The sequence below is a fragment of the Populus trichocarpa genome, chromosome 5, assembly GCF_000002775.5.
Source record: "Populus trichocarpa isolate Nisqually-1 chromosome 5, P.trichocarpa_v4.1, whole genome shotgun sequence".
Classification (NCBI taxonomy): domain Eukaryota; kingdom Viridiplantae; phylum Streptophyta; class Magnoliopsida; order Malpighiales; family Salicaceae; genus Populus; species Populus trichocarpa.
Window position 1 is genome coordinate 2494123 of NC_037289.2, and position 23127 is coordinate 2517249.

Consider the following 23127-nt stretch of genomic DNA (forward strand, 5'->3'; position numbering starts at 1 on the left):
CCTAAAAAATAAATAAATTCAGAGTTCCTTATAATCTCCGATCTACTTCCTCGGATAATACCCTGTCCTGGAAAATCGAATCCTCGCTGCTTCCTTGAAATAGATATGTCCTAAACCATAGATGATGGAGCACGTTTGCCTGATCGTCAGCGTAATCATATGCAGCTAAATAAAAAGGCTAAATTACTGGATAAATTTAGCTTCTAAACTTTTTATTTATTTATTTGAGTACCATGAACTTTTCTTTATATATATAAAATAGACCTCTTTCCAGGTTTTTGTACTCGGGGAATTTTTTAAGAGGGCCAATTTTTTTTGTTTCTAGGAGGGGCCGAAACTTAAATTTTAATAGTTTTGGCCCTAAAATTTAAAATTATTCTTGGGGCATAATATCAATGTTTTTTTTTGGCTTGGCCCCTGCCTCCACCCCTATCCGTACCTCCGATCATTTTATTTTGTTTTCCAAACCACTTCTCGTGAGACACGTGTCCTCTTTTTAAATTATTTTTTCCTTTTTTAACTAAAGTAAAAACAATTATGAAGTGCTAAACCATGAGTCTTCTTCAACAAACCAATGCCATGCAGAACAAGCTATTACCAAAACTGTAATTAACTTCAGAAAGAAACATGATTATTCGTATCAGTAACCAAAAAACTACAGCACAGACTCAAAAGAGAGTGGCAAATCAACCATACATTTTGGATGGATCAGAAACTATCGTATTTTATATCTTTACAGTACAGGGTTTCTTCGATACCGTCCATTCTATGTTTAAGTAGATGCCATATATTATAAAGCCGAAGTTCAAATGTGAATTGCAGTATTTGGCAGAATCAGAAACTATCATGCACAAGTTTCCCATGATAGAGTGACATACCCTTAATATTGCACTAGCCAGCGCCGAATTAGCCACATGGTTTCAACTCGGCATCTTCAGAGGGCTGAATGACCCAGCCCATGAAAATAAGAAGCTGATAATTCCTGAAATCTTAAGCAGAACTCCAGCATTATCTTCAGTCTTCTTGCGCATGGCGTCAAACCTTTCTGCATCTGCCAGTCTGGCCTTAAGATCCTTATTCTCTCTCTTAAGCTGCAAAGTAAGATCACTCAACACTTACTATATATAACAATTTCATGTGTACGTGAGAGAGAACTGCAAAACTCAGTCTCGTTATCGGAAAAGCTTAAATAAGGATGGAGTCATATTTTTTGGAGCAATGTCGAGGATGAATGCTAAATATGATTTAGTCCCTCAAAGTGCAGTTGTGAACTGCTTTCAGAGACAGAAACGGTAAACTTGCTTGGTTTCCAAGTGCGAAATAAATCACACTAATACCAATTTGACCTTTGAACTTTCTCAATTTCGCTGTCTTTTAGAATATGCTGTGTAGGCGGCCAGAAAGCACTGGAAAAACTGCTGACCAGTCATTGTCCGCCGAAATTGCCCCAACGTAATTCTCAACTAGTTTTACTTACCTCCTCGACAGTGTATGTGAGCTCTTCTACTGCCTGTTGTAATGAGGAAATTGTCCATGATGTAACATCTTGATAGGCTGATTCCAGATCTTCTACTGAAGTAACGTCAAAGAATAATCCTTCCAGTATGAATAACTCCTCAAGTAACTTCACATCTTCCTCATCCAGTCTCTCCCTCAACTACAAATGGAAAGTATCTTAGAAACTAAAATTTAAATGGTTCATATGAAATGTCACCGCTTAATTCTCACATTATTCAGAATTATATCACGTCACTTTTAATTCTCACCTTATTTAGAATTCGGTCACATGAGTCATCTTTAGTTGGGGTGATATCTCCATGTTTTTTGGCATGTTTATCTTCTCTGCGGCTGACTAAAGGTGATGCTTTTATATGCTTTGCCCTGCAAAAAATAAATAAATGTAAGGGCCTCAAAAGGATGCAGTAAATCAGTAATGCCATTAACAGATTATACAGTGATTGTTACATAAATAGTTTCCAAATGTGGTTATCATTTAAACTAATAAATGGCGTCTTTGTACTCTCAGACAGCAAGGATTTTCTAATCTAAGTGCTCAGAAACTTGTTTTTCTTCTATTCACCTCTTCTGATTTCATCAATTTCCATATGGTGAAACATATAGATTTTGGACTACCATACCTCATACCAAAGCGAATGGTAGACAGAGTTTCCGATGCATTTGAAGCGCTCGGTGAGCAACAGCACAGCAAAGCAGTCCTGGAGTTCCCTCCCTATATGATGAGAGTCAGAAGGCAGTCAATAAAAATCTGAGATACTCTATTGTAAGATAGATTCAGTGCCGAGTAACTAACAAGAGCATCTTGTAGAATCCGAGTAAGTTTTGAATCACGAAAAGGAATATGGCTTGATCTGGTCGATGGACCACATGTCAGGGCATTTATTACATTTCCTAGAGCTGATAGGGATTTGTTGATTGTCTTAGATTCTTCAAGAACTTTTCCTTCAGCTCCTGTTTTCTCTACCTTTTCAGACCCCGCCAAGTCCACAAGAATTACTTTTCCAGTTTTCACCCTGTCAACAATATTGAAATCTTCAAAGACTAAATCACTCTAAGCATTGATCAAACATACAAAGAAATGCAATACCTCTTATCTGTAGTCGACTCTAGCTGAACAGTCAAAATGTAAATACAATGACTTCTACTGCTGCCAACGTTCATTTCTGTCTACGTTAAGTGTCTCAAAAGAATCAGAAAAATTGTGACCACTATATTCACCAAGAAAAGGGAGGCAAATGGAGTGCAGTAATCGAGTTCTTTTATAAGTAAAGCATAACTAAGAAATCCATAAACTCAAATAAAGGGTAAAGAACAAGGAAAGGATACGAGTCTCTCCAACTGCTCTGTTAACTATCCCATCCTACAATGTCAAGCTGTAGATCAGAAGCTGGACTATGTACTGGAGTAAGAAAGAGTAATCAAGGAACTTTGTGTCTTACAGATAGACTTTGCAAAGCTCCTTCTGGGTCTGATATGGTGATCTAAGAAAGGAAAATTAAATGAAGTTGCAAGTAAGCACATAAATAACATTCAGAAGAGAAGCATTGACACCAAGTCATGAATACTTAAGTTCCAATTTCATAAATCACTTAGTTTGAACTGTCATGAGATAATGCTTAATGTTCCATACAAGGTTTCACATAAGTTGCGATGACTTCATATAAAGTTTAGAAAAGAGCAATGAAGTTCCAGATCAAATCACTGTTATCATTTCCATTGGCAAGACATTCTTTTGGTTGTCTAGACTTAATGTTCAGATCTATACAAGAGCAGCCATGCTACTTTTCCATTAAGGATATGCAAGAAAAGATAAAGCAAAAGTGAATTTACTTAAAAAAGAAGAAGCAAGGACTGAAAAAAAAAAATCTCACCTCTGTAACTCCTGATAGCAATATTTCTTGCTCTTTGTTCTCTTTAATCTGTATGTTGTCCTTTGTTAAATCAAGGAGGTCCCTGAGAAGAACAAGATGAGTAACATTCAGTAGTCAGGTTGCATGTATTAGAAATCTTAGAAAGTTATGCAGAATTTAAATCTTCTATTGTGGGATAGGGAATGAGCAACCAAAGATATGAGAAGCGAACCACAAGTTCAAGCAAGGGATGCATACCTGACTTTCTCCATGTAGATCTCTACCTAGAGAAATCATAGAAACAGGAAGAATCTATTTAGCGTGAGTGCTTATCTATACCAAAGCAAACAACTGTCTCAATGTAACAGTGTATTGGGCACCAATACCATTGATAATTTGATTGTGTATTTTGTTGACTCATCAGCAGATTTAATACACTCGAATAGTCCATCCACTACTCTTGGAAGTAATCCTTTCTTTTGCACATCACATTCTAAGATGCTGGGCCCCTAACATAACATGTTAAATATTCTCATATGTGAGATCTTAGATCTACATAGGAATGCCTTCCATAATACATTTACCAGAGTCTCACTTTACCTCCACGCTATATGTCTTCCCAGCTCCAGTCTATTAACAAACACAATAAATTTGTCAGTTTATGACAGAATAAAAAATACATCTAAATATAGCACAGAAATTACGACAAACAACTCATCAATCTATCTGTAAGCCCTTGCCTCTGAATGATGAAATCAGTTGAATCATATCCGATCAATTTCATCTCATGCATAAATATTCTATGCTTGAAGTAAACTTGAACGGAAATTAGTACTCAATTGGTGACCCGAATTGCTCGTGTGAATTTCTGGTATGACGATTCCGAGGATCTTAAACCATGTTTTCAGTAAAGTGCAACAAACTTCCAAAATCTAACTACATAAACCATTTAACGCCAACTTGAAGATTATCAGCATAATCAAACTTTACATTGCTTAACTCAACTTCATTGTCTACACAAAATAAGATCTGTAGAAATAACTTCATACACAAAAAGACATTATCTCCTCTCACAGCTTTTACCAATCACTTCAGATTCTAATCTAATAAATCTCAATACTTAATAACACATGGAGGAAAATAAACAAAAAGAAACTCATATTAGCAAATACACAGATGAAATCATCAACCAAATCTTACATACCTGTCCATAAGTAATGATTGTCCCATTTACTCCTTTAACAGCATCTGCTTCATAGAAACACAAAATCATTTCATCACAACACTAGGCAGAGCAACTTTCTACCTTTATTTTTTGCTTCTCAACAAACAAACAGGATTAGATCTTCACCTTTAACAATAGGCAGAGCTAAAAATTCATACACATCAGCTTGCATAGATTCCTCATAAAACACCTTATCAAAGCTATATGTACACTCATCTTTCTCATCCTATAAAAAACACAACAATCAATTCCGCATACAAGCGCTTGCTTGCTTGCGTGTGTATGGAGAAAATTGGATAAAAATTGCGGTTTTTTTACCTTGAAAATGAAAGATTCACTGTCTATGCTGCTAATGCAGATGCTGTCGCAGCTGTCTTTTCTCTCCTTGGTGCTCAACGGCCTGAAGCGAGCGCATACTGTTATATTCGACATCATTTTATCTCCTGCAAAATTCCGTTACATAAGTTGTCAAATAATTTGAACTTCAAAATAAAATAAATAAATAAATCAGCCTGTTTGTTTCCAGAGAAATCAGAGAAATTGATTCGAAAAAAGAAGCTATATAGACGATATATATATATCAAATGCAGCTCTCTCTCTCAGAGAGCTGCATTTGATTCTCAAAGTTTCAGCTTCTGGCGGATTCTGTTTGGTTGAGAAAGCAAAGGAAAATAGAAAGAAAATTCAAATTCTGAAACCATTCGATTCTCGTTCGCATCTGTACCTGAAATCTGGATTTAACTATTAAGATTCAAAAGAAGAAATTGATTGAGAAAAATTTCCTGCGGTTTCTAGGGAACCAAACAGAGAGGGGAAGAGAGGAAATGAGATTCACAGATTTTGTGAGGTTTTTGAATTGGCGGTAAAGTTTTTATACAGTAACTGAAGTGGGAAGTAGCCAACGTGGCTTGCGTGATTAGTGTCAAAACGAGTTTAATCACACTATCACAGCTAATCCGTTACTCTTAGAGAGAGATATTGGATTTCAATTTATGACGATGGGCCAAAATAGATTGATGGGCTTAACAAGTCCAGCCCATGGTGGTGGCCCGAGTAGAAAGTTGCTCTAAGCAGAGTAAGGGGAAGCTCAATAAGCTTTAAATGGGCAAATTCGGGATCTAGAACGTAATTTGTGTCAATTTTTTTTATTATTGAATTAAATAAAATATTAATTCTATAAAATTTAGGTTAATTTGAATGAGTTTTTAGTAACTTGATTAATTACTTCATTAATTAATATCAATAATTTTTTTAAAAGAATAAAATAATATTATTTTAATAAAAATTATTTTTATAACTAGTAAGTCATCATTCAAATTCTTTTTAGAATTGAGTTTGACATCTATGATTGGATTTTAAAATTAATGATCTTAAAGCCTTTATTAATTTTTAAATTTTTAATTTGATTTAATTAAAATGTTGTTAATCGTTATAATACAAATGCACTCTGAATTGGAATTGAAAATTATAATTATGTTGTATTTCACGACAAGATTTCAAGAATTAAAAATTTGGTGCCATTTTTCTACACTCGTAAAAATGGGGACTACAATCATGAACCAAACGACCTCAAATTAAGCACATAATTCAAGCAATCTTGCCCAATTGCCTAATACTTCAAGCAGGCAAATACAGTATTTTATGCCCTCTTATTTCAATTAATTACAACAAGAACCACCACAACGCCTTTGTATAATTGTATGCTTTCATACTCGAGTAAACGACGTCGTTCCTCATCCAGACATATCCTTCAACCCTTAAAATCCCCAAAACCCCAAACCCAATAAACCCCAGCCCCAGTCATGGCAGAACCGAAGCTAGACCCCACCATCCCTCCAGGCCTCCACCTAGTCTCCGCCTTCCTCTCCATGGAGCCCACTAACACCTTACTCTCCCTGTCAAGGTAATGGGCACTTTAGCATTTCCACAAATTGTCTTCATTTATTTACTCTTTTTGCATGTTTTGGAGATTGGAACTAATGAGCTTGCTTTATTTTTCTTGAAATGTTAGAGAATGTGGTGGAGGATTGGTTACAGAGGGAGTGCAGAGGTTTATTTGGGATCACTGTATAAGCAACGAAGCTGTGAGTACTAATTAGGTGCCCTTTATTTAGTAAAGTTTTGAACTATTGATCAAGTCTACTGCTTTTTCTTACTGGTGATTTGATAGTTTGTTTCTTTGTGATGAAGAGTGTTTTAGCCTTGTCATTAATGCCAGGGTGAAAAGGGGTATGGGCCTTACTTGAGGAATTTTGTGAAGAGGCTTATCTCTGAAGTAGAATCGAGAAATGGGACAGTTTTGGATGAGTTATATGAACGATGTGGTTATTACATGAGTTCATTAAAGGTAGTAAAGTATTTTGCTTTAAGAGCGGGTTGTGGTATGAGCAAATCAGCGATTGCTTACTTAAATTATGATTGGTATGCCTTTTGTTTTCTGTTAGGATGATCGTCTGGTAAAAGGAAGCGCCAGGATCCACAAATGCATTTCTTTTCTTTTTCCTGATGGTAATAACTATTAGTTTTCTGATACAAGTACCTTTGAACTTTAAGGTCATTTGCATAAACTCTTGTTTAAATGATATTGAACAGATGATTTAGTGTTTTTAGGTTGTGAACCTCCAAGTTGTCCCAAGTCAAGCAATCTGGTGGTTCCACTGCATTGTTCACTCAACATGCTTGAAGGAGACACTGGGTATACCTCGCATCTTATGCCTTTCTTTATTGATTATTTACATATAATTGGAACCTTTTAACTTCCAATGTTTATGGAGAGTATTAAGTCCTTGTAGAGTATATCTTGGCGTGTGATCCCATAGGAGCAGTATCTGATTCACTTTGCATTTGAGTGTTATGTGTGTGTGTGAGTGTGCATGCATACATATGTTTCCATTTTTCTGGAGAAACTCTATTAATTGTATTTATTAAGTTTGAAAACAGAGCACCCCCCCCCCCCCCTGTTTATGTGTGGAAACCATGTCTAAGAAACACGTAAAAAAGTGCAGATAAGTTCTTACTGGCATCATTTACACAGGTGTTCTGTTTGGCCCTCAAGCCTATATTTGTCGGAATTTGTACTCTCTTTTCCAGACATATTCTCCAACAAATCATGCTTTGAGGTAACTTGTTCAATTATAAGTTTGTCATATTTTAGGTACGAGATGCTGTCAACATTACCTTATTCATTAATATCTTGATCTGCTTCTTGTTGTTGCAACCCATTTCCATCTGAGCTGACAGTCTGATTTATGTTTTGGCACAAAGATTACATTTTTAGGGTTTTTTTCTTTGACTGGCCAACTTTTCCATCTAATACCATTAATAGATGTATCTTAAAGTGCAGCATTTTGGTCTCAGAAATTTTTGTTTTCCACTTTCTTATGGGTCGCAATAGTATTTTTTTTTCTCTTATTGAATATTTGCTTTGCCCAAACTGAGTGCAGGTTGGTTCTGGTGTTGGTTTGGTTGGAATTTGTCTTTCTCATGTAAAAGCTTCCCAGGTATGTTGCTTCTATTATTTGTGTTGCATTGAAAAAATTACATTCTCTTCTTATGTTTCCACCTCAAATGTCAATCTGGAAGAACATGCTTGGAAGTTTATAATTACTTATCACTTCCATAAATGATCGTTAAAAATGTGAAAAGAATATATCACTGTTATTTTATGTTCATCTCTTAGTCCTAAAACAATGCAATCAATAAGGCACATCTCAACAACATTCTTTACCCGCAGCATATCTGGTTTCTTCTTGATAGATTCTTGTCATCTTGAGTTGGTTGATAATGATTATAGCAGACCTAAGAATCATGCGTAGCTGAATTATAGATGGTGGCAGGTGTCTGATGTTGTTGATTCTTGTCCGTTTTGGACAATTCACTCCTTGCAATGTGTGCATTTGATGCAGGTTATATTAAGTGATGGTGACCTGTCAACTTTATCTAACATGAAGCTTAATTTGAAGCTAAACCAGTTGAGTGCTGAAACTGATGTGCTAGAAAGATTTGGCGAAGATCCAAATACAGTAAGTGCCAGCTTTTCAAGTTTTATTTTCGTTACCACCTTTCTTTCCGGACAGCTAATTTCTTTAAAGAGTTGTGCCTATTTTATGTTTATTTTATTTATAGTTTTTCTCTTCAATGTAAATATGCCGAATTCAATAATCAAAAGGCAGTGGAACAACTACTGAAATTCAGCGTCAGTGTTTCAAAAAGATGAAGTGGTTAAGTGATCCCAGAGACTATGATCCCCCCATTACTTGGTTGATAGTTTCTTGGCTTAAGAAACCAGCAAGCGTTTCTATGACATCTCTATATTCCTAACCTTCCTTTTTCTTTGATTTGAAATTTCAGAAAACAAAAATCTAATTGGTGTGTTGATTAGTAAATTGTTGTCATTATCATTCTTTGTGCAAAGATATGTTCTTCAAATGGCCATTAAGCTGGAGAAAATCTGCTGGCATAAAAAAGCTAAATTCCATGCATGTTTGTAAAATTCTTTTGTCAAACTCTGGTTAAATGATTTTTGAACTGTTTGGAAATTTCAAGAACTTCAATACCCTTCAATAATGGCAAGAACTAATTATTCGGCAGGTACAAGCTGAATTGTATAATAAATCTAAGGTGAAATGCTTTCATCTGCCATGGGAATCCGCCACAGAAAGTGAACTTGAAGACTACTTACCTGACATCATGTAATTACTTCTCTTATCTTCTAATTTATATTTTTTCTTTTCTGCCAATGTCTATGGTGAATCGCCAAAAGTCTTTCCACCACTAGAACAAGTAAATTTAGCTAATAATTATTGTTACAAATACTTTTATCTGTCATTTATAGCCTCTCTTTCTGAATCCATTGCTGTTTTCCTAATTTATTTTCCTACAGTTTGGGAGCAGATGTTATTTATGATCCATCCTGCCTTCCACACCTTCTTCGAGTGCTTGTCATTCTTTTGAAACAAAAGAAAGCGTACACTCAGACTTGGGAAGAGAGTTGTGAGGGCCGATTGCAAGATGCTGAACACATTGATGTCAACGGCGCTTCTGAAGGGAAATCTCTCTTTGCCCATGATATACAGTGTGTTACCATTCAAAATGGCAACAGAACTGATCCTTGTCAAGTCGAGGAACTTCATGGTGGTTCTTCAGTTGCCAGACTGATGAAATGTCCCGTGGCTTATATTGCCTCGGTTATTCGCAATATTGATACTTTTAATTGTTTTCTTAAACTAGCAGAAGAAGCTAACCTTGTAATCGCTGACATAACTGAAGCGCTAGTGCCCTTAAATTTGCTTCCATACATGCAGTCATACAACCGATCAAGTATACGTTTATTTACTGTAAAATGCAAGTAACAACCTTGTGTTCTTCCCTTCTATTCCGTTCCTTTGGCCAACAGTGTCGTCTCTCTTGCGTTGTTTCCCATTATATGTTACAAGTTGAACTCTCATCTATTGAATCTTTTTAGAGCTGCATTGTACTATATGAGATTCTATATTGTATAATGATTCTTGTTCAGTCTGACAGCTGATTAATTGTTTATGTGACTTGTCACACTACTGCAGAATTATAAGATTTTTTACTAGATCTGGATGTGGATTGCTTTTATTTATATTGTTTCTATCCCCCTCATCATATTCAAGAAATCCGGTCACGGGTGGGGCAAGGTTAATAAGTTGACTTGGTTTATTATTATTATTATTTTGTTATTTAGTTTATTTTAATAAGTTGACTTGGAATATTATAATATTATCCTTAAACTGAAGTTCCATGAAACACCCTCAACTGAGCTGCTTGCATTTCCCTTGATTTTTGTCCTGGGTCACAATTTCCCTTCCGACAAAAAGCTCTTTGGTGCCGTACGATAATTATGAATGTAATGGTAGAAAAGAGATGTAAGTTTCATTACACTTTGAAGATCTTTGGTTGAAAATGTTTAAACATTTTTCATATCGGATTCTAGTTGAATCACCATCTGTTATTTATTTTTCTTAGAATTATTTATAGCTAAAACAGTATGAATTACTAAGTTATTAAATTGATTTGTGTATAATCACGTTAAATCAAATAAATTATTTTTTAATAAAATAATGTCAAGTTGATTTGATTGGTGTTAACCGAGTTTAATTAATCAAGTGACAATTAATCCATTAAATCAATTAGATTTGACTGAATGAATGAATTTATTTTTCACCTTAAATCAAGGCAGGATAAGTTTAATAATTATGGTATCATATTGAATCAGAATTTAACAGAAGAGAGGAATAATTTCAGTAATACAGTAGGATCAAAGGAAAGTGATCGAGTGATTTTCCTTTAAAAAATGTGCTGACAGGGTCGTGGACAGTAAGTGACAGCATCCATCTGACAGCGAAAAAAAAAACAACAAAAGGTCAAGTACCTTATCATCTTCGAACAAGATTATGTTCCTGTTCTCGTCATCATTTTTCTGACAACTGGGCTCAACTACTTTTATGGTAATCCTACCATGGATGTCAACATATTTTTCTAACTCTCCTCCAAGAACCCCATTAAAACACACTCAAGAAAGTTGATAAGAATCACTCAAAACATGGTCGGGCAAGAGCAAGGAGAGGGAGAAGTAGAGGTGATTCACTCATGGTCTGCTCCAAGATCTCTTAGCACCAGTCTAATGTACTCTTTTGCTCAGGTTTCTAACTTTCCTTTTACTGTCTCTGTTCATCTTGATTTAGTTCTTGATTGGTTGATAAGAAAATTGAAAAGGATAAGGAAAAGAATGGAGTGGATGATAAGTGAAATTGGGGTTTTGTGCTTTGTGTGTACTTGATCAAATTTGTGAGTTAGTGGACCCTTTTAACTTCTGGGTTTTGCTTACGTTCTGCGAACACATAGATGATCCATTTTGTTGGGTTTGCTTGTATTTATGCTACATGGAGGAGTTAAGTTGAAAGGATTTATGGTTTCATGCCAGCCTGTGAAACCTATTTACTGTGTCTTTGAATTAAGACAGTACACGGCCTAGCTAGATTTCATAAACATGTTTCGCTATTGATTTCTTTTTATTTGTTCTTCATTGCTAATGTACTAAAACTGTCTGCTTTGATTGTGCTGTAATTAGAGGGATGACATGGAAGTGCTTGATGAACCTCTCTATGCGACTTTCCTGAAGGTATCTGATGTTGAAAGGCCATACAAGGAGGAGCTTCTGTCCAAAATGGTATGCTAAATGTTGTACTGTCATCCGTTTTCTTCTTCTCTTCCTCTCATTTTGATAAATTTGCTGCTTGACTTGCATTTTTTGCACCAGTAGTTCTTCGGGTATCACTTAATTTTACAAGCAGTGTAGTTTTTGTGTAGTCAATAAATAATTTGGGTTAAAATTAAGTGAATTGGATCAATGTCGAGAGCAAGCACTTGAGTAGAGAAGACTTTATATAGATTAGCCTTCCTATGAGTGTGTTTGGCAGGACTAAGTTTTCTTGATAATACGCAGAAATAGAATTTGACCTGAGCTCTCTTCTTTAGGATTGGTCTCTTCTTTAGGTAGTTCTTCTTTCCCCTTTTGCATATAATGAAATATTGCATATCAATGTTAAATTCCTTTTTATCTAAACCCAAAAATGAGTTGTGGACAGTCACGGCCGAAGTTTTGTGCTTTAGGTAGCCTTGCAACATTGGAGGGGTTGTGTGGGTTCCTGTCATTGGAGAACCTGAAAAATGACTTCATGTTTTCTGTTGATTGTAGTCATTTTCTTTCCCATTGAAAACTTGATGCATTATCATCTGATATCTTATTTGGTCACCTTCTTTTCCTCTTTTTTTGATTTGCATAATCTTCTGTGTTTTTGGTATTCTTTTCCTTTTCTTAACATTAAAATTTTGGTTTTCACTCTGAAATAGGAATCTGATGGAGATAAGGTTGTAAAAGAGATAATTTTTGCTCCAGGAGAAAAGAAGTACCGGTTTTGTAAGGTAATCTGCAAGCTCTTTCATCAATCAGGCACGATTCCAGGAAATTAGTATTGAATTTCAACTTTGTTGTTGTGCTTGAATTTGGTTCTCATAATCATATATTTAGTTTCTGCCCCTTGCCTTTCCCTCCTTTTAAATAAAATGACCGAGCATATGCCTTCTACTTAGAACCATAGTCTATTTTGATCACATTTTCCAAATTCATAAAAGAGGACAACTTTTCTGCTATGCATGATGAGTAGAAGCCCTATCAAATGATTGCCATGATTTTAATCTAGTAGATACAGTAAGATGGTCTCTCTGCTGTTGTCAAAACAAAATAATTGCCTTAGTTCCTGTGCCCAGCAGTTACCAACCAGTTAACTGTTGGTTCGCTTGTAAACTCCTTATATGTTGGTATTTTTGAGGGCTGGGATTCAATGGACAGAAAGTTCTAGATGGTAGAATGTAGGTTGCTTCAGTCAAAATAATATGCTGTTAAGGACCGAAGGGAAACCCATTAGAAATTAGCTGATTAATTCCTAAATATGAATGGCTAAGGATTCTCTAGTTCTGTTGCTGATAGGGTTTTTCTGCAGAAAGGAAGGCTCACTGTTAGTTTTAGCATCTGCTTTAGTTTTTAATTATAGCATTTACTTTAAGGATATTTAATTTTGGCTTAATTTAGTCATCAACTGAAGCGACTTTAAATCATGGGTTAATTAATTTAACTTTGTGTTCATTTTTCATCAAATTGTTTTCATATCAATGTCTACAGCATATGTCAAAGCAACGGTTACCTGGTTTGCCCAGTGATCTAATAAAGAAAGGAAAGCACTTCATATTGATACGTAATCCCCTTGATATACTGGTAAGATGGTTTGCATTTGCAAGCATTCCATTTTGCTAAACTATGGCTTTGTTTTCCCAATCTCACTGACGTGTTTGTTTACTAGTCTTCTATCTTTTGTTTGCTATCAGCCATCTTTTGGAAAGGTTGTACCTCCATCCTTTCTTGATTTAGGTTTGTCAGAGCTGGTCTCCATATACAATGACCTCTGTCAGTTGGGAAAGCGCCCACCTGTTATTGATGCAACAGACCTTGCACAAAATCCTGAGGTTAGAGAATCTGCTAACTGTGCATGATTTACTCTGAAATATTATGCGCATCAAAAATGAAATAAAGGGACACTTTCCATGGTTTTTACTTTTTGTGGACCTTTGACAGTAATTTCTGAATTTTTCTCACAGTAATATCATTGAGAAAACTTCTGTCGCATAAAAATTATGCTTAAACCTTTCTTGCACATCCTCATTTTGCACTTACTCTGTGGTAATTGTTTATTTGTATATTACATGATGTTAAACTTGTCTATGTGCAGGCTACTTTGCATAGTCTTTGTGAAGATTTGGGTATTCCTTTTCAAGACTCAATGCTCAGGTTTGCAGAAATATTTCCATTGGAAAGTTATTTTTTCTTTGGTCTCTTGACTGTTCATGTTAAAAGCTTCATGTGTTCTCACTTAGGGAATCAATGGTATTTAAAGATTGACCTTAGCATCCGAAGTGAAGTTTCTTACTCCCAGTTCCTAAGATTTTTACTTATCTTGTTCACAACTTCCTATTTATCATTTGCATTTTTGGAGATATTTTTAAACTTTACGAATCCCTTCATCCACCAGATGTAGGAATGATGATTCATTCTTTTCTATAGAAATTATATTTTGATTTTGGTCTTGACAAGTTTTCATTCATTGTCAGATGGGAAGCTGGTCCGAAGCTGATTGATGGAATGTGGGCTCCATGGTGGTACAAAAGTGTGCATAAATCTACTGGTTTCTCATCAACAAGAAAGTATCCTGAGGTATTTGCTCTGTGAATTTATATTTCAATGCGAACGCAAATGCCATGCAGCCACTGCTGTTTCAATGGAACTTAGGAATAAAATTCTTTACTGAAGGCTTGCATTCCATAAATCATGTAATTAATCTGTTCTGGTCCTTCTGGATCTCACATAGGTCTTGCATCATTTTAGACTTGCTTGGTGTTCAGAATGCCTGATTGATTTGTTTTGGTGGAAACTAGTAAGACAAAACATTTCCAAAAGGCCGATAGATTGGTTGATAATTTTTAGAATTCTTGTAAATGTGGAAATTTTCTTCCTACTTCTCTTTTAAAACGATCCTTATGTGCTTTCCATGATTTTCCCAGCCATTTCCACATTCTCACTATGACTTGCTGGAGCAAAGTCTACCTTTGTACAACTGGCTCAGACGCCACGTGAGACAGGCATCAACCCTATTGAAGACCCCCTTACCTCCACCTGACCTTCCAGTCCCTGCAAATGAGAAGCTGCTTGCATGGGTTGGTGATGAAATTCTACCCCGTGAAAGTGCCAAGGTACTTGATTATAGAACAAGTTTTGATCCATTGTTCAATGAGTTGTAGTTTCAGAATTTGTCTTGTCTCCTGCATCAGGTTTCTGTGTTTGACTCAGTTGTCCAAGGTGGTGATTCGGTGTGGGAGGGACTTCGAGTTTACAGAGGGAAGATATTTAAGCTTGAAGAGCATTTAGACAGGTAGTTAAAATTTTGGATCTTGGTGTGCATAATGTTTATGCGGAAGAAACTTTTTTACTCAACCATTTAGGTTTAACTTCTGATCAGACTGTTCTAATTCGTGTATTAAGGATGCTTCTATATCACCCAAAATGTTGAAGCATTGCAGTAACAGATGAACAGTGAACTGAAATTTAAGAAATCTGCTTTAAGGTACTGTTATTGAAATGGAATATAACTACAAAGCTCTTAAACTTGTTACAGATAACTGATTAGTCATATTTTTTTTAACCAAAGCTCATTTTATCTTTATTTCTTCATTTTTTTTTTTACTTTGCTTTTTTGATCTACATACCCAATGGTTTGTTCCCCAGTCTTTGATCTTAGGTGGCTACCTTTTGCTTAACATTTCCTTCCTTGTAGTTGATGAACTGGACCTAATTTTCTTGGTGAAATTCCACTAATAAGTGTGATGGTCTTACTGATGGCAGACAGAACATTTCCATCAATAAAAATCTGAGTTGGATTTTGTTTCCCTTTCAATTAGGTTGTTTGACTCAGCAAAGGCTCTTGCTTTCAAGAATGTTCCAACTCGTGAAGAAGTAAGGACGTGAAGATGAATTGAATTAAGGTTTTTTGATGTTTGAGTAAATGGAAGTTGCTTATTCTCTTCCCTTCTGCCTGATCGTATGCAAAAAGGCTGATCAATTAAACTTTTCTAATGCTTGGCATTCAATTGCAGGTTAAGGAAGCCATTTTCAGAACATTAATTAGGAATGGAATGTTTGATAATTCACATATTCGACTATCCCTCACAAGAGGAAAGAAGGTTTATGTTGCAATCGTTTGCATTTCCTATCTATTTAGTTAAATCAATCTATATTTTAACAAGAAATTTTGTCAGTGCTGCAATTTTTTCACTCTTTTAGAATATTGTCTTCTTTTCAGGTTACTTCTGGGATGAGCCCAGCATTTAACCTCTACGGCTGCACCCTAATTGGTAAGCTTAATTCCTAAACTTCTAAGCTATTTAAGAGTGACTCTGCTTTGCCACTGCTCTTGTTTTGACACATGCATGTTTTCCCAGTACCAGAGTTACTACTTTTAGAATGTAGATGGTAATACATCGGCTCATATACAATTGGGATGATTTTTCCTTTCTTTTTGATGTCGGGGATAGTGCTTGCTCTAGAATTTACTTCCATCACGGGCTTTCTTTTGATCCACATAACGTTTTTATGAATTGCAGTGCTTCCAGAATGGAAACCCCCTGTATATGATAATACACATGGTGTAACTCTGGTGACTGCTACCACACGGCGTAATTCACCAAATGTAAGATTTTGGGCTTTTCTATGTCTTCACATGACAATTTCACATGTTTGAATAGCTTCATATGGCAATTTTTTATAGTCTCTTAGTTCATACTAATCAAAGTAATCTTACAAATCATTGTTGTAATGATTTTGAACAATATAGTAAACTTCCCTTATCAACCTGAAAATTTAAGTCTGTCAGGGAACACTGATGTGAGATCGCTAAAACACTGATTTTAGACTTTTATGAAGTGAGAAAAGAGAAAAGGGATGAATGTGCTTAAGCATTATCCATATGGGTATAGCAACATTGGTGTGTGTGGTGATCTAGGCTTTTTATTATTTATGTATCTTACTTTAAGTTGCTTTGACGGTTTTCTCTTCACCAGAATTTGGATTCGAAAATTCACCACAACAACCTGCTCAATAACATACTTGCAAAGGTATTGTCCTAATTTCTGATCATTTGCTCAAATATCTTGTTTTCATATCATGTTCTTTTTTTTTTCAAAGTTTCATTTTTACACTCACTTACCATGCAGGTCAGGGAATTTTTCTCATTTATGTTCTTACCAGTACATTTGTCTTTTTTTTCCTGAAACCGACCCTTGACATCAAATATGTAGTTGTATGAACATTGCATGTTGGACTAACTACAATAGTAGTTGGACTGCAAAACACCATGATAGTCGACCAGACAACTGTCACAGTTATGTTTCCTATTGAAATAAAACTGTTTTCACTTGCATGGTGCAGATAGAAGGGAATAATGCAAATGCTGATGACGCAATCATGCTTGACAAGGATGGTTTTGTGTCGGAAACAAATGCTACAAACATCGTAAGCCTTTGCTTTGTTACAGTTTCTGATGTCAGAGCTACATTTACATGAAGAACCATTAGGTTCTTCATAAAAGCCACATGAAATGACCATTGACAACTAGTGAGGTGGTTCTCATTAAGAAAGATTCTTGCTCTTATAAATTGGTCAAATATATCATTCTACATTACTTTAAACAGACTGTTGTGGAGAGTTATGGATATTATTTGTGCAGTAAACTTGAAAACATCAAAAAAAAAAAAATCATGGGAGTGCAGATAGACCTAGTTCCTGCCATGATTAAGTAATTATCACTAAATTGTTGGACATAACTCATAACAGTTTCATATGGGTAGCATCCCAGCCCAGTGGAGTGATAAATACTAATTCTTTGCACTTTTGCAGTTTTTAGTAAAAAAGGGCAGAGTTCTGACACCTCATGCTGATTACTGCCTTCCTGGTATCACTCGAGCTACTGTAAGTTGCATTGACATCCTTGTTTCAATTGTAAATTGATTTACCCAAGCATTCTTGGCCGGTTGAACTTATTTTATTGTGTTTTTGGTATGTAGGGGTGATTAGAAATAAGTAAAGGCTGGATATTTTAACCTTAACCTTCATTTTTTAAAAAAACATTTAGACAAATTCTTCTGTTTTTTCAGAGACATAACAGATTCTTTTTGGATGCTGCAGGTAATGGATTTAGTGGTGAAAGAGGGATTGGTGTTAGAGGAGAGAAGAATCAGCCTGTCAGAATTCCACACTGCAGATGAGGTGCTCATAGTTACTTTCTGGAAATTCATTTCTAATTATTTGGTCTTCATAAATGCTGAATTATTTACAGCACAATAACAAACTTTGTAGGTGGTATTTATCATTATACATTATAACATTATAACCCAAAGCTGTTTCCACGAGGCAATGATTCTATACTATCTCACAAATTGACATTAGATATGATAATGGTGAATAATTATTTATATTGAGCTTGCAATTGGCTTAAGTTTTGTCCTCCAGTAGTTTTCCATTATAAATGGTTTGTGTTAAACTCATGAAGCCAGTGTTGTAGACTGTGATGATTACCTAAAATACATGAGCCTAGTCTCATTACTTAATTGGTTAGAGAAGGCATATTTCTGAAGTAGAAATTCTATAGGGTCGACCCATTTTGAATGAAACATACGGCCAACCACTTAAACATTTGAATTCATATGTTTTGCTAGTGAACAATCCTCTTCTGGTTTTCAATTTGTTATATTTCACTTGAAAAGTTTATCAGTTACTTTGAACATTCATGCTCTGCAGGTATGGACGACTGGAACAATGGGAGAGCTCACCCCAGTGAGTATATTCTTTATAAATAACTTTTCCAATTATGTTAGTATACTAATAGTACATTTTGGCAGATTCTCTGTCTGCTGCAACCTTAAGTTTCCATAACTAAACTCTTCCTTAAGTGATTTTGAGGTCCTGTAGGTGGTGGCAACTTTTATTACAACGCCATCCTCCCAATCTGAACATCAGCTGATGAGTATATGAATGAAGTGTCAACCATTAAAAATGTTTCTAATATAATTATATACGCAATAAGTTTTCGTTCACTGGAAATGTTTTGGATACAATGGTTAGTCTGTCAGTCTAGTTGTGTCTTTTCCAACCTGACCAGAGACAGACCTCCTGTGAAGTGGGTCATCATCAAACCGTTCCATTTTCAGTATTTCTTATCGTCTAGTTGCTGAATCTTGTGTCCGAATGCATGCTATGTGGTTTTTTCTGTGCAAATGTTGTTCTTGAGTCTCTTCATTTAATATTTGCTGCTGCTTTCAAGTAGTAGTAAGAAGTTAAGCAGTGGTAGTTGTTACATTTTGAAGTTGACATTGTCCAAGCTAGATTCACCACTAGAAAGGTTTTTATTAGTAAGCTTCATCAACTCGTTTATGTTTAACTTGGCTCCGGTGACAAGTCTCAAGCAGATTCACAAGATATGGACACAGAATACTATGCTGGTTGAAATAATTTGAGTGCTATTAATCTTGGCACCTTCATGGAGCTTGTCTCTATCAAGTTCAAGAACTAATATACCATATCTTTCAGCTTCTAACTAGAAACATATATTTTATGAATATCATTTAACAGGCTGTGAAGATCGATGGACGTGAAGTTGGCGATGGACAAGTGGGACCTGTGACTCGAAGGTTGCAAAAAGCTTACAAAAAGCTTACAGAAGAGTCAGGAGTGCCCATACCATCATATCAGGAGAATTAAATAATATATATAGCTTCTACAAGGTCTGATCACTTTTCCTCTTTCAGCAAGCGATACTAATAGAAAAACAACATTGAACTGAAATATGAGCCACAATTACTTTCACTATACAAACAGAATGTTTCATGTCATTTGTTTAAACGTATCATTCTCTTCGTGAACATATTACATCTATAATTTACCAATCAAATCATGATTTTTTCTTCTTTGTTTGATGCGCAAGAACACTATTTTTTTTACCGGTTCATGAACCATGACTGCTGCTAAGAAACATTCTATGCCCTCTCCCTTTAATATTCCCTCGCCTTTCAACGATGGAACTTAATTATTTGTGCAGACTGTAGACATTGTGCAAGTGGGATTGCTTTCATTCCCACAGAAAGAAGATTGTGCAGTTGCGTTTCGATCGCCAGCATCACAGTTAAAGCACTGCAGATTTCAGATGCTTGTGGAGATGATAGCATAATCTTGGCATTTCTCTGCATGTTAACACAGAAGCTAAAATTGTTAATGTGTTTAGCAACACAGGACTTTTAAGTAATTCCCTACATCTTAAACTTCAGTAGGGATGTGTCTACTTAGCCAATAAAATAAATCTCAGCCTGTTAAATAGTTTGAACGTGATTGTGGCATTTACTTCAAGCAATGTTATAGTATATTGTGCGTTGGTTCTTCGGTATGTATAAGATTAATTCAAGGACTCTATTTTAATATGCCGAGGAATAGGTTCTGTAATGAACACTACCTTAGGATGCAACCACCTTAGTTTTAATCTATGCTTTCTGATAAAACGGGAGCTGATAAATACTTGATGGAGTCTGATGGGCAGCTGCTAAAACTCGATCGGGCTGGAGGATGAAACACCATTTTTCTCCAGTTTCGACTTCTCACAAAACCATTGGGTTGAGGAAGATATATAGAGCAAGATTTTAAAGGATCAAGATGTTCAATAAACTTGGGCATATCATATTGCCTTACAGGGACAACATTTGTGCACGTGTGATGTGATGTTTGGTGATGTAGTTATCTTTGACACTATAAAAAAAATTGGGAATACGGTTAAAACTGTTTTTTTTTTAATTCGATTTTTAAAAAAAAAAAATTATATTTTTATGTCATTTTAATATACTAATATTAAAAATAATTTAATAAATTTATAAATAAAAAATATTTTAAACAACAACTAATATCATAATATTAATATTATTAATCACGTCTTAAATATCCTATCAATTGCTATGATGTGCCCCCACGAGTATGGTTTACGTACAGAACTACAGATGCAATGGGAACTCAGTTTTCTTCGGTTGTGTGCTATTACACATAATGACTTGATTTCCGGGGGCCTTAAGATTGCTTTTAGCTAGTGTTTTAGAATATAACTAATAGGTCACCCACATTACATATAGTATAGTTAGTCGAGTTACGCGCAAATTGACCTAAATAGATCTAAATATCCATATTAAACTTATATATATATATATATATATATATATAAAAGATTTAAAAATCTTGAATCTAGCTGCAACACAGACTCAAAAGTATTGAATTTAACTGTACCATCATATCCAATTATAATATTTATAATATAAATTATAATTTTTAACTTGTTTGTCTGAATTTTTATATTTTTAATCTTTTAAAAATACTTATGGTTTTTCTTTAATAGTAATTATAATATTTTTTTAATTTATTAAGGATAATAATAATAATAATAATAATAATAATAATAATAATAATTATTATTATTATTATTTTTATTATTAATTTTTCTCTTCAAATTAAATATATGATTTTTTTTCAATATTGATAATAATGTTTTTCAAATTTATTAATTATCTTATTAATAATATTAATTATAATAAAAATAATAATATTTATAACACAAATAATAATATTTTTTATAATAATATTTTTAATTATAAGAAAAATAACAATATTTATAACACAAATAATAATATTTAGAAACCTAAGACCTATTAGCCTTAGATCCTGACGCAAGATCTAAGAGAATTGGGTCATAACATAGGACCCATAACACTTGGGTCCGAACACTGGACTCAATTCTTTTGGGTCCTGACGCTAGACCATCAAACTTGAATCCTAACACTAAACCAATTAACATTGGGTCTTAACGCCGGACTCAAGAAAATTGGGTGTGGACGTCGAACCCGTTATACTTGGGCCATGAAGCTGGACCCATTAAACTTGGGTCCTAACACAAGTCCTAAGAGAATTGGGTCATGAAGCAGGACCCTTACACTTGGACCCTGACACGGGACCTATTAGCCTTGGGTCTTGACACAAGACCTAAGCGAATTGGATCCAGAAGCTGGATCCATTACACTTGGGTCCTGAAACAGGATAAATTACCCTTGGGTCTTGACAAATGGACCCATTACCCTTGGGTCTGGACACTGGACCAATTACCTTTGGGTCCGGACGCGGGACCAATTACCCTTGGATCCTGATGTTCGATCCATTAGCCTTGGGACCAGACCTAGGACCCTAGAGAATCGGGTCCTAACACCGGACCTAAGATAATTTGGTCCTAACACGGGACCCATTAGTCTTGGATTTTGATGCCAGATCCAAGAGAATTTGGTGCATATGCCAGACCTATTATACTTGAGCCATGAAGAGGGACCCATTACACTTGTTTCCTAACGCAGGTCCCAAGAGAATTAGGTCCTGAAGGAGGACCCATTACTCTTTGATCCTAATGCAGGACCCAAGTGAGTTGGGTGTTGAAGCCTGGACCCAAGAGACTTGGGTCTACACTAAGGACCCATTATACTTTGGGTCTAGACACAGATACATTACCAATGAGTTTGGATGCCGAACATAACAACCTTGGGGTCTGAACATGGTCCTAGAGCCTTGGGTCAGACATGACTACAAGACCTAAGTGATTTGGGTCTATGCCTTTGTCACATCTAAGCAACTTGGGTTAGGCGTCCCTTTCCAAACCCAAGTTTCTTGGGTCTAGAAGGGGATGCCTGACCCAAGTTAATAATAACAATAATAATTGATTTTACCATTAAAATCAAATATATGTTTTTTTCAATAGTAATAATATTTATTTTAATTTTAATAATATTAATGAATTGAATAGTATTTATAATATTAATAATAATATTTAACTTGTCTGGCCAAGTTCTTATATTTTTTAATCTTTTTTTTAATTTTATAGTTTTTCTTTGATGGTAATAATATATATATATATTAAATTCACTAATGATAATAACAATAACAATAAAATTAATAATAATAATTCTTAATTATACCCTTCAAATAAAATCTATTATTATTTTTCAATATTAATAATAATATTTTTTTACAAATTCATTAATTATTATATTAATAATATTAATTATAATCAAAATAATAATATTTATAATAAAAATAATAGTATTTTTAATCTTAATAATATGAATTATAATAAAAATAATAATATTTATAACACAAATAATAATATTTTTAATATTAATACTTTTAATAATAATAATAATAATAATAATAATAATAATAATAATTTATCGCAATAATAATAATAAACTTGTCTGACTCAAGTTTTTATAGCAACAATTTTTTTAAAAAAATTTATTAACAATAACAACAATAACAATAATAATAATTGTTATTAT

The 23127-nt window shown here is 34.7% G+C and overlaps 2 protein-coding genes across 2 annotated transcripts; one reads left to right on the top strand and one right to left on the bottom strand.

The window, feature by feature from the left end:
- Window positions 1–583: 583 nt before the first annotated feature.
- On the bottom strand, window positions 584–5447 carry LOC18098832 (kinesin-like protein KIN-1). The gene is made up of 16 exons (XM_024601401.2): window positions 5318–5447; window positions 4912–5036; window positions 4720–4819; window positions 4573–4616; window positions 3969–3998; window positions 3755–3877; window positions 3627–3652; window positions 3390–3471; window positions 2958–2999; window positions 2845–2878; window positions 2606–2681; window positions 2312–2531; window positions 2139–2230; window positions 1767–1881; window positions 1478–1657; window positions 584–1091 (listed from the first exon to the last, which is right to left on the bottom strand). The coding sequence occupies exons 2-16, from the start codon at window positions 5026–5028 to the stop codon at window positions 921–923; spliced, it is 1452 nt and encodes a 483-aa protein (XP_024457169.1). The 5' UTR covers window positions 5029–5036; window positions 5318–5447; the 3' UTR covers window positions 584–920.
- An 884-nt stretch (window positions 5448–6331) lies between these two features.
- Window positions 6332–20193, top strand: LOC18098834 (branched-chain-amino-acid aminotransferase-like protein 1). Its single transcript, XM_052452929.1, has 30 exons — window positions 6332–6496; window positions 6605–6677; window positions 6812–6940; window positions 7038–7101; window positions 7204–7288; window positions 7628–7712; window positions 8037–8093; window positions 8499–8615; window positions 9184–9284; window positions 9476–9940; window positions 11101–11260; window positions 11690–11788; window positions 12472–12543; window positions 13301–13393; window positions 13504–13641; window positions 13905–13963; window positions 14284–14386; window positions 14734–14922; window positions 15001–15101; window positions 15628–15682; window positions 15823–15909; window positions 16029–16080; window positions 16330–16415; window positions 16786–16839; window positions 17153–17236; window positions 17621–17692; window positions 17909–17989; window positions 18521–18556; window positions 19352–19503; window positions 19818–20193. The coding sequence occupies exons 1-29, from the start codon at window positions 6396–6398 to the stop codon at window positions 19478–19480; spliced, it is 3027 nt and encodes a 1008-aa protein (XP_052308889.1). The 5' UTR covers window positions 6332–6395; the 3' UTR covers window positions 19481–19503; window positions 19818–20193.
- The last annotated feature ends 2934 nt before the right edge of the window (window positions 20194–23127 follow it).

Bases quoted from the DNA above. Each gene is read 5' to 3' on its own strand.
- LOC18098832 (XM_024601401.2), bottom strand. From the start codon at position 5,028: ATGATGTCGAATATAACAGTATGCGCTCGCTTCAGGCCGTTGAGCACC. The intron at 4,820-4,911 runs GTAAAAAAACCG...TGTTTTTTATAG, and splicing joins GTGAATCTTTCATTTTCAAG to GATGAGAAAGATGAGTGTAC. The intron at 3,878-3,968 runs GTAAAGTGAGAC...ATGTTATGTTAG, and splicing joins GGAAGACATATAGCGTGGAG to GGGCCCAGCATCTTAGAATG.
- LOC18098834 (XM_052452929.1), top strand. From the start codon at position 6,396: ATGGCAGAACCGAAGCTAGACCCCACCATCCCTCCAGGCCTCCACCTA. The intron at 6,678-6,811 runs GTGAGTACTAAT...CATTAATGCCAG, and splicing joins ACTGTATAAGCAACGAAGCT to GGTGAAAAGGGGTATGGGCC. The intron at 9,285-9,475 runs GTAATTACTTCT...ATTTTCCTACAG, and splicing joins GACTACTTACCTGACATCAT to TTTGGGAGCAGATGTTATTT.